Genomic DNA, 12,088 nt, shown 5'->3' with positions numbered 1-12,088 from the left:
AAAGTGAAAATCAAGTTTTTTTTTGTAATGTTTATGGTAACATGGAATTAATTCTTCTTCTATTGTTAGCCTTGAGCTTCAACCTAAGTTTCTGTCTTAGAAATCTTTTCAATGAACTTAATTTGCACAGATATGCTTGGCAATTTAGCTCTTTGGTAACCAACGCCCAATAAAAAGCAGACTGTGAGATTGTCATCTTGTTTTTCATGACATGGATCAAGTATTTTTAGAAAATTACTTCTCATTTCTTTAATATTTCACATGTTTCAGCTATTTACGCCTTCTTGTCAGAAAAATTAACTGATCTTAACTGGAATTGTTAATTTTGGTTCTAAGATTTTAGGGCCAAAGCTGACCAATTCCACCTTGAACCATCATTTCCAGAGTTTCACCACTAGGAGAGGCTAGAGTCCATCTGCAACCAATGTACTGCTGCAGAGTGAAAGTTCATGCAGAGAAAAATACGTCTTTTCAGTGCTGTTTCTTCTACTCTGAAACAATGTTAGAATTGTAAGAGTTTATCATCAGTGTGTTTCATTCTACACTCTTCAAGCAAGAAAAAGGTGAAAAAAGATAGGATTTAAAGCAGATTTTCACATTTGATTTTTTTTAATACTTTAAACTGTTTTGCCAGCAATTTCTATTTTTTTTTTCATTTCTCTGCTTTCTTTGGCAGGAGGTTGAAACTGGGGTCAACTAAGTAATATACAAAAACTCTCTTTTTGCTGGCAGATGTGCTCCTGAAAGGATTTGATTTGGCATTACACTAATAATTATTTTAAAAACGATCATTATATTCAACAATGAAGAGCTTATTAACTTTTCAAACTCCTTGGTGGGGGGGGTGGGGGGTGGAAATGGTGTGTTGTGTGTGCATCTGTATGTAAGTAAAATATCTGAATCTATTTTTGTTCTTTCACTTCACCCAGGTTCACACTTACCCTGACACAATCTGTTTCCTCTAGGTCCAGCAGTGCCGCCAGTGGTTCCAGAGAATCGTTACTATACCGTGGGGCGTTCTGGAGCTGCCTATGTTGGATCCAGATATATGCAGTCACGCATCTTGAGCAGCAGCAATCCTGACATTGCAGGCACCCTAGCTGCAGCAGATGATGATGTTAAGAATATTACCTCTTCCAAGGTATGGAGCTAACAGGAGAAATGTATCTGAACTAAATACATTTTTAGAAATTCTCTTTTTTTTTCCTAAGGTCGCACAAGAAATAGAGATGAACTAATCTGATCATTGTTTAATTCAGATCTCTGAACCATATGTCAATCTGATCACTCACCTCCATCGCTTTGGAATTACATACTGTTTAAATGACAATCTATTTCAGCAGCTTTACACTAGAAATAAAAAAGATCTGTTCTTTGTTAACAGCCGAGCAGAGAAACTTCATTTCCTTATACTGTTTCTGTGTGCTGCAGACCTTATAAACTGTTTCTTCATCTATCAAACTCTGACAGTTTCTGGTATTTAAAAAGACAATCATTGATTAGTGATTGGAATCTTCCAATATCAGGGAAGTTAGATATTTAGTTTTGATCACCTATCTTTGTTACAAAATCAGGCCACTAGCGAGGGCTAAATTAACTAGCCCTAAGACAAAACTGACACCAAACTCTGCTTATTGATCTTTTCTGTTCCTGACCAACAGAAACTCCTAAATTTAAATTTCTTATCCATGGCTTCATCTCTCTGGGCTGATAGTCTTCTTGGTTTCAAATAGCTTGGCCCTTGTGCATTTTCCCTTGTTGCCTGATGAGCTCTGAACACTGGAATTCCTTCCTGCACTTTTGCCTCTCCTTCATTTCCTTTGGAACTTTCAACGATATCTTTTTGACCATTTCCCTCTGGCTCAGTATGGTTTTATTGCTTTTTTTAATGCTTTAGGGCAGCCAAATACAACAAGAGCCATACAGTACCCCAGGGGGGCACAGCACATTTAAGAGAGGACATGGACTGAAATACTAAATTTTTTTTAGTAATCGGTAGGAAAGATGTACGGGGTGGGGGTGGGGGGGGAAACAACTAAACATGACTGCTTCACAGGGAAGGGAAACCCATAAACTTTGAGCAGTGTTCGAAGGGAGCCATGACCAAAAAAGGATGAGAATGGCTGCTCTAGGAAACTCAGAGGGAATTTCTTCCAGATTTGTGGTGAAACATAAATGAAAGTTGTTTCTGATAATTATATTAATCCCATGCCTGGAACTGTCACTTTGAGTTCTCGAAGTTGGTAATTGCACTGCATATTGATGATGTTACCTTCTCCTTGCCTTTTCCATTGTTTCTTCCTGAACCTTTACTCCAGGGAATGGATCGAAGTGGTGTTCGGATGTCGTCTTGTGTAGAAGTAAGCAATTACTTCAACAACGCTGGTTCTGTTGGACGATCTTCAAACAGAAAGGTAGACTGCCACATAGCACAAAGAGATGGATGCTGTGTCTGTCAACATAGCTTAGTTAAACCAAATGCAAATGCTCCATTTACTCACTGCACAATATGCAATGTCAGCTCATTCTGCACATTCAGACTTCTGCAAACATTTCATTTATTCTGTTGGGGCCTTTTGCATCATTTTTTGGGGCTTTGATATTGTAAACACGAAATGAATGTAATGTGCAGCCTATATTTTAACTAATATTAAGCATTTTGTTTTGTGGTTGAAAATTTAAACGGAGCTTATTTCAGAAAATGAGCAAGGAATTTTTTAAAAATTAAACAGAATTGATAGCTCAAAATGATACAAAATATAAACATTATTGAAAGAAGACTTAGTCCATCTGATTTTCAAAACTGGGCATATATAATTTTTTTTAAAGATTCCAGGGCTTTTTTCCTGCCAAATAATTAAATACTTAGTGATCATTTTCTTTTTTTTTTGAAAAGTTTATTTAAGATTTTACAAAATACAAATATAAAATACAAAATAAAATAAAATACAAAAAACAAAGTTAAAGCTACCCCCATAAACCCCACCCCATCCCATTATCCCACCCCTAACTACCCTCCCCCCCCCCCTTGGAGCTTAAAATACATACAAAAAATATTTGTATAAAATCATAGTGGGTTGAATTACAATATACCAATTCCCCCACTCAAGACAAAAAAACTTTAGAAAAATTACTTAACATCTAAATTCATACATTCCAAATACGGAGACAACATTTTCTCGAAAAAAGAGTAATTATTTCATAAATTATATGGAATTTTCTCTAAGCATAAACATAATTGAATTTCATTATGCCATCTTTGTATATTTAACTCCACATCATTTTTCCAGGTTACTGCTATACATTTCCTAACCACTGCCAGGCTCAATCGAATAAATGAAATTCAAGATTTATCTAAACATGCTGTTAATGGATTCATATAACCTAATAAACACAACCATGCATCCACATACAATTCTATTTGAAATAAATCTTGCAAAAATTTAACAATCTTCTCCCAAAAAGGTTTAACTTTCACACAATCCCACACCAAATGAACAAAAGTACCTATCTAATCTCCACATTGAAAACACATATCAGAATCACTAAAATCATATCTCGTTAATTTTTCAGGAGTTAAATATAACTGATGTAGAAAATTATAATTAACTAAACTATAACGTACATTAACTAAATTTGTAACACGCTCCAAACGCAAATGTAACCATTCTTCCTCAGAAATAGAAGTGGATAACTCCTGCTCCCATTTATCTCCTATTCTCAATACACCTGTCTTCTTCATTTTTGCCTGCAACAATGAATACATTTCCGAAACAAACCTTTTCTTTCCCTTATCCGTAAGTAACATCTCAAACTTTGATTGACTTGGCAGTATTATTTATCAGCCATAACACTTCATTAAAAAATCACGTTCTTGATAATAAGCAAACAAGGTATTCTGTGATATACCAAACTTCTCTCTAAGTCTATCAAATTAAAGAAATGAGCCTGCTTCAAAACAATCTTCTACTAATACCAAACCCTTCAAATCCCAATCCTTCAAATAAGGGTTATGCATAGGAAAATAAATTAACTGATTCTGATATAACGGGGTTTTAACTGAACATACATCCTTCGAACCTATAAATTGGTTCTATTTACTCCATAGTTTCAACAAATGATTTAGTACAGATAACTTGTGTGTTTGTAAAAACAAAGAATTCCATTTATATATAAAGTGATGTATTGATCTTTCCCGTATCTGATCCATTTCCACATAAGCCCACGTCGGTGGTTGATCAATATCAAACAATCTATTAATAAATTTCAACTGTGATGCCTGATAATAATTTTGAAAGTGTGGCAGTTGAAGACCTCCCAAATCTAACTTCCACGTCAATTTTTGCATTGATACTCAAGATCATTTACCTTTCCCCAAAAAAAGAACCTATCGCTTTATATTATTCCTTAAAAGATTTTCCCGGTATGGGACTGGGAATTGATTGAAACAAATACTGAAAATAAGGATAAATATTCATTTTGATACAATTTACCTGACCAATCAATGTTAATGGTAAATCTTTCCATCTATTTAAATCAGACTTAATCTTATTTAGCAATGGCGAATAATTTAAACCATATAAATTTTGATATTTCTTGTCAGCAATTACACCCAAATACTTAATCTTATCCAACCATTTAAATTTAGTAAGTTGCATACAGTCCAAATAATCCCCATCAGATATAGGTGATATCTCACTCTTATCCCAATTCACCTTATAGCCTGACATTGATCCATAAAATTTTAATAAATCCTATAAAGGCTCTAAAGAATTTTTAGGCTGAGACATATATCAACACATCATCCGCAAATAAATTAATTTTATACTCCTGTTGGCCAATTGTAATTCCCTTAATATTAACATTTTGTCTAATTGCCTGAGCTAAAGGTTCTACAACCAATGCAAATAAGGCTGGTGACAATGGGCAGCCCTGTCTAGTTGATCTAAACGATTTAAATACCTGCGTAACCTGACTATTCATCACCACGCATTCAGAAGGATTAGTATATAATGTCTTAACCCAACTAATAAAGAGTGGACCAAATTTAAATCTCTCCAGCACTTTAAATAAAAATTTCCACTCAACATGGTCAAAAGCCTTTTCAGCGTCTAACGCAAGTATATTGGCTGGTTGAGTTGCTGTCTTGATGCATTGATTATTGTAATCAATTTAGTAATATTATCTGCTGAATATCTATTTTTAATAAATCCTGTCTGATCTATATGTACCAATTTTGGTAAAAAAAATTAGCCAATCTATTTGCTAAGACTTTTTCCACAATTTTATCATCTACTTTCAATAAAGATATAGGTCTATACAATGCAACCTTTAATGGATCTCTGTCTTTCTTTGGTATAACTGTTATCAATGCACTTGAAAATGATTCCGGAAATAAACCTGTATCTGTAGCCTGTTTAAGTACATCCATGTACACCGGAAACAACAAATCATGAAATTCTTTATAAAACTTTGTCGTAAACCCATCCTCCCCGGGTGATATTCCACTCGACATAGATTTTAGTACCTCTTTAAGTTCAAAATCCGTAAATGGATTATCCAATAATTTTATATAATTCTCATCCAATAAGGGTAAATTCAACTTTGACAAAAACATATCAATTTGTTCGGTATCTGCAGTCCCTTCTAATGCATAGAAATCCTGATTAAAAAGCATGAAATTCCTCATTAATTCCTCATTAAGTAATACCTGAATTTCGTCGTATTGCATTAATTGTTCTAGAAACTTGTTCAGTCTTCAACTGCCATGCCAATACCTTATGTGCCCCTTCCCCTAACTCATAATAATACTGCTTTGATCTCAGAATCAATCTCTCATAGTTATAAGTGTGCTTCATATTATAACGAAGCTTCAAATTAGATAACTGTGTCTTATTCTCTTCCATTGCATTTTTCTGAAATGTTTTCTCCAAAGCTGCAATTTATTTTTCTAACTCCAAAAGCTCTGCCTTATATTGCTTCTTCACTTTAGTTGTATAACTATTAATTTGACCTCACAAATATGCTTTCAAAGCATCCCACAACATAAATTTACTGTGCACCGATCCTTCATTTGTCTCTCAGAAAAATTTAATTTATGATTCCAGGGCTTTTTTCCTGCCAAATAATTAAATACTTCGTGATCATTTTCATTTGAGATTCTGAGGTTGTAATTTTTAATTTCTTCTCCCATTTCAACAATAATCATTCACAGCTTAAAAAAGCAGAAACATTTACTTTGTTCTGAAGCAGCCAATCAAAGATACTCAACATTAACCAGGCAACATCTCCACTGCTGACCTCACCCACATCCCCTTCCATCCAGAGGCAATATCTGACATTCTGTATCACCATGTGCTTGTGATCAGCAATCCAACACCAAGGAGCATTGAAAGCACCAGAGAGCATTGAAAACTCCTACCTCTTGGGCTCGTGCTTGAGCACACAGGCTAAAAATTCTGTGCTTTGCAATGCTGTAAAATCTACAGCAAATCTTTTTTTGTTTTTGTTTTGATGCCAACATGTGCAAACACATTCCTAAAATAAGGAACACTTCTGCAGCTATATCATCTTATCAAATTTTAATTGAATGATCTCTCAAAATAGTCAATGTCTAACAGACTAAAATTAACTTGTTTTAAGTTATTTATATAAACAAAACCATTCCCATGATGCACAATTCCTTGCTTATACAAAACACAAATTCCTAATTTTCTTTACGACAGAAAAAGAGCTCATTTGGCCAGTTAAGTCGTCACACTCCTATTTTCCCACTTATTTCCCTCTTGCATATTTTCCCCTCATTCCATCAGTTTCCTTCAGATTCCACTGCTTGCCCGCAAAACCAGGAACAATTTATAATGGCCAAATAACCTACCAATCTGCATGCCTTTAGAATGTGGGAACACCCAGAGGAAAATCATAGAACAAATCTGCAAGGTCCACAAGAGCAGCACAAGGGATTAAGGTTGAACCCAAAATGTTACATCTGTTCTTATTTTGGATGTCAGCCCGCACCCTTTGAGTACTGTATTAGTAGTTTCACTGATGCACATTTTAAATTAATTCATTGTCAACCATTGTATTGGAACTTTTGAGTTGAAAAGATAAATTATTGACAGATTTAAATTCATGGGTTTTTTTTGGAGTGGAGTTTTATCACTTATACCCTGTGTGTTTTGAACGTTCAATTTTTTTGGTGGCCTACGTTGGTCATGGTCAATCGTGGGTACTGTGCTTCTGGTACTCACTGGAAGCTGGAAAAGCCTCTCCAGGGCACAAGCCAGTGCAGAATTGATATGGAGATCCATCCATGCATTGGGACCCTCTTCTCCAAACTAACGTCAGGTCCAAAGGAACGACAAAAGTTGATAGACTTTGTGCAAGCACCATTGCAGAAGTTGCTGTGCTGGTGCTGGCTACAACTATCAGCCACCTTCAGGATTCCGATTCATCTTTGGGGTTTACTACCAAAGTCTTTCCCTTGAGCGGATATAGCCACAAGGCAACAGAGGTTTGAAATCGGAGTTTTTACCTCTCCAAGATGATTTGCCATCCATGGTTAACAACTGCCCACAACTGGTTTTAAGGCAACCGTGGCCGCCCTTTGCCCCTTCTACTGTTAGTGAGAACAGTTCTGCCAGGCATAAGAACTATGCCACACATGAAGGCCAGGAGTTGGACTTAGTTGTCAGAAGCTGGTTGTAATGCACACCATGAAGTGCATTTGTGCAGCATTGGGAGCTCGTCTCCACTACCACACTTCAGCTATGATGACCTCTAGAGCCTTAATGTTTATAATGGAAATAATAATGTCAGATTGTGGTAACGAGCTTCCCGCAATTTTGTTGCATCCTGAAGCTTTAATCATCTGACACTAATTTTCTGCTGTTGCAGATATGCTCAAACATTATCTCATCACCACCTTTGATTCCCATTTCAATAATTAATCATTTACATTTGAGCCTTTCTTTTTTTTTCCTTTATGTCCAGATGAATATGGTGAGCAACTTGTATCACCATTAATGTCCAAATTTGACTTAGCCATGTAATGCACGATAAGTTTCTGATCTCATCTCAGAACTGCTCACTATTCCAGGATTTGCCTGGTATGCAAATGTAATCCCCAAACTTTTTTTTTCCACTACAAACCTTTTTCTAAAAGAATCATCCTTTCCCATTTCCACTTTCACCAAGTAAGAGGAACTCGTAACCTCCCCTTCTTATCTCCCATCACCAAGATGCTGGATAAAACTTCCTCTCAAATCCCCACCGCCTTAGTCCTGAATTACAATCATTCTCTCATTTCATCTTGCCAAATCATTCATCTCCTGTTCCTTCAAACACAGTCACATGAAGTAGATGATTATCAGCTTCCTTTCTAGCTTCCATGTTGTGATGCGCTATTGAGCAGAAAACCAGACACAAAACATAAAGACTGTTCAAAAGGCTTCATTCCACATAAACTTCCACAGAGCTGGCGGTGAGAGTGGCTGTGCTGGCTCTGAGACTGACCTTGAGGGGCTGGATGTAGCTTATATCCCAGAGGGTGATTGGTAGCCAATCGGCTGGGACTTGGTCCATTCAGGTCAGCTGATTCACAGCCAACCAGGTGTTGCCTTGTCCTCCAGTGCTCTTCTGCAGGTACACAGGTTTCCCCCTGCAGAAGGCTAGTGGTGTATCATCACACATATCGTAGATGTTGCTCATGGTTCTCTCTCTTCAGACACTGTCCCCTTCTTTTGATCTGCTGTCATCATTTCTCTTCACACAGACCAATTATGATATGATATGTAATGTTGCTTTTGCCCACCAAACCACTTGAACGTCCTGTTATATCTGCTTCCTCAAAATCATTCTGGAATTCTTTTGATTATGTAACTTCCCTGTTACAAGATTGACAATACCTTTCTCATTCAACAAGTATTAACCTTCCAGCTAGATCCAATCTTTTCTCTCCAGATGTACTCAGAGAAGCATTTGCCTTAGTACTCCTTCCCATTCTCAAACAGTTATCCTGTGTGTTTCCTGGATATTTTCAATTTCTTAACTTCACATTGCCTCTTAACAGCATCATTCACAAACAAGGTGTTCAGGTTGCACAGCCATACTGACAGTGTTCACCACCTCCCCACCAGTTCTCTCCTTAACACCTTGCATCTCTTATATCCATGCTGCCAGATTGATCATCTGGCATTCAATACCAGATGACCAAAAATATTTTCCAACTCAGTATTGGGAAGAAGCAGTCACCTTCATTCCTAACCAGAAAAAGTACCAGCTGTCTGGTCTACTGCTCTCGCTCCTAATCAAACCCTATTATTGTCTTTGAAGCCCTATCCTAAGGGAGAGTGCCATTATTTTCTGACCATTATCTCCTGTATCAATAACAATACAAATATTCATACCCTTCCCCAGCATTACCCAACTTAACGGTATCAAAGCACAAGAGCTTTTCAACCCTTTACTGTATCTTTATTATTTCACAATTGTACTATTTTAATGCATTTCAGCCTCCCACTGTCTCTTGTGACTGTTAAAAGCTCTGTGCATGTCCATCTTACCTTGTATCAATAAACCCACACCCTTATCATTATCTGGTTCTCAGACTGACAATGTATTTTTTTTATTTATCATTCTTGTTTCAAATTATTTTTTGATCCCTCCTCCATCCACCTGCAGATCATAAATGATTAACAGGGTGTAAATAAAGATAACGTTTTCCCATTATCAATGTTTCAAAGGCTGAGGCACAGATTTAAAGTTTTAGGCAAGAGATTCATGAGGACTGTGAAGAAAAAATCAGTTTACTCAGAGGGTAGTTAGAATTTTGAAATAACTACCTCTAAGAGTGATGGATATGAAGTTACCGGTAATCAAAATGTTTGATAAAGAATTGAATGGGGAGAAGACAGAATCTTTGCAGAGCAATATAGAAAGGATGATTGAAGCCAACATTTACTCGAAGGACTGAATGGTCTCTTGCTCTCATCTACCCACACTATGACAAAACCATTTCTAAATTCAGGTTGCTTTTTCTCTGGTTGTTGAAAGTCACTTTCCAGTGCCCTTTTTTTTTTACAAACTTTATGCCTAGTCTGGTAAATCTTATTAAATGAAAGCACACAAAAAAAACTAACAAAATCAAGAGAGATTACGGATGATTGTTTAGCCTACTGATTTCAGGATTGTTCAGCATATGCTATTTGAACAAGCTTTGGCTGGCACAGTTAGTGTACAATGCTATTACAATGCCAGTGACCTAGGTTCAAATCAGGCGCTGTCTGTAAGGTGTTTGTATGCTCTCCCTATGTGTGTGTGGGTTTCTTCCGGGTGCTCCAGTTACTTTGCACCTCCTAAAATGTTTACGGTTTGTAGGCTGATTGGTCTATTTTGGTGGCACAGGTTCGTGACTGGATGGGCCTGTTATTGCATTGTATCTCCAAATGTAAAATTCTTTCCAAAATCAGCTGAGAAAATTTTTGTTTTTCAACTCAAATAACTTTCCACTGATGATGCAGTGATCTTTGTCAAATTAGTGACTGTGATCTTCATTCGGTACTCAAAGGGTCCGTGTTTAATTGCTCCTTGTACTTACAGTCCAACAGAAATTGAAAGGGTGTATTTTTAACTATACTTCCTGACTTAAAAACTCTTTTGAGGGACTTGATGTTTGCTGCAGTCCTGTCAATGTATGTGCATTAAAATCATTAGCTTAGTAACAACTGGTACTTTGCTGTTTGTGTGGCAGTCTTCCTTTTATATGGATACTTAATGGTTTTGTTTTGCTTTAATAATGATCTATTACTCCACAGCAGATATGTGTTCTCCTCTGTATGTGCATCCTTTGCTGAAGGCATGTATTGAATTTTAATCATTACCATCTGTTGCTTCAGGACAGAAATTTATGGTTATATTTAGCGTGGCAGTTAGCGTAATGGTATTTCAACGTCATTGACCCAAGTTTGAATCCGCCGCTATCTGTGAGGTGTTTGGATGTTCTCCTTGTGTCTGTATGGATTTCCTCCGGGTGCTCCGGTTTACTCCCACCCTTCAAAAATATACAAGATTGTCGGTTAATTGGTATAGTTGCGGTCATGGGTGCATGAGTCGAAAGGCCTGTTACCATGCTATACCTCTGATATTTTTTTTAAAGTTACATTTATTTTGTAATACTAAAGAGAAAGGGTTAATCGTCAAAGCATTGACGATTATCATTATCACACCAAGTCTTTATTGTCAAAACAGCAGTTCAACCATAAATTTCCTCTCCAATTTAGTTTGGATATGTCTCATCTTATCTTAAAAGGTATGTAACTTTCACATGAATATGGTTGCCAATCAAAATCTTTACAGGATACATTATTTATGATATTTTGAGTTTTCCATTCTTATTTTAGATCAAATATTAACTGGACACAAGTTGAATTATTAAACCAGTGGTTCTCAATGTTTTTCTTTCCACTTCCTATACCATTGGTGCTTCAGGTGGTACATGAGTGGGTAGGGAAGGTTGAGAATCACTGCTCGAGACTCAATTGTTACTGAAATATTTTTCTTGAGAAAAATTGTCATTGGCCCATTTCCTTTAGGAGTTATGAAACTGTGCACATAACGAGTCAATTAGGTATGATTAAAACAGTGGTTTTCAAACTTTTTCTTTCCACACACATACCACCTGAAGCAATCCTTCACTAATCACAGAACACCTATGGCATAGGGAATACTTGTGCATACTGGTATGTGAGTGGAAAGAAAAAGGATGAAAGCCACTGGATTAAACTGTAAAGAGTTATTCTTAGATTCCTCCCAAAAAACTGGTGGGGTTATTAAATTAGGTGTCAGATGATCCTGACTGATTTTCTGCTCAGTACCTCAAACTAGAATTTCAGTCTGTGTTTTGATTTTTCTCAACTTAGCTGCTAAATCTTGGCAGTGAAGCTCACAGGGTACCTCTGGTTATGGGGACAGGAAGGAAATTGTTGGAGTTAGCTTCTACTGCACAAATGGAGAAGAAAGGTGAGGTGGAGTATAAGTGTGGATGCTGATGCAACAGAATATCCCACAATCTCTGCAAGTACTCTTTGCT

General features: G+C 36.6%; 1 protein-coding gene across 5 annotated transcripts in view; it reads left to right on the top strand.

The window, feature by feature from the left end:
• Nucleotides 1-12,088, top strand: part of dock8 (dedicator of cytokinesis 8) — a 259,931-nt gene that overhangs the window by 178,955 nt on the left and 68,888 nt on the right. For 4 of the 5 annotated variants that reach the window (XM_069927656.1, XM_069927639.1, XM_069927643.1 and 1 more), the window contains 2 exons: nt 966-1,141; nt 2,319-2,414. In XM_069927656.1, coding sequence (XP_069783757.1) covers nt 966-1,141; nt 2,319-2,414 — 272 coding nt within the window. The remainder of the gene's footprint in view (nt 1-965; nt 1,142-2,318; nt 2,415-12,088) is intronic. The other variant, XM_069927641.1, reaches the window with a different exon arrangement.

The sequence above is a fragment of the Narcine bancroftii genome, chromosome 1 (assembly GCF_036971445.1).
Source record: "Narcine bancroftii isolate sNarBan1 chromosome 1, sNarBan1.hap1, whole genome shotgun sequence".
NCBI lineage: Eukaryota > Metazoa > Chordata > Chondrichthyes > Torpediniformes > Narcinidae > Narcine > Narcine bancroftii.
The sequence above is the reverse complement of the archived record's forward strand: the minus strand, read 5'-3'. Positions and strand labels throughout refer to the sequence as shown.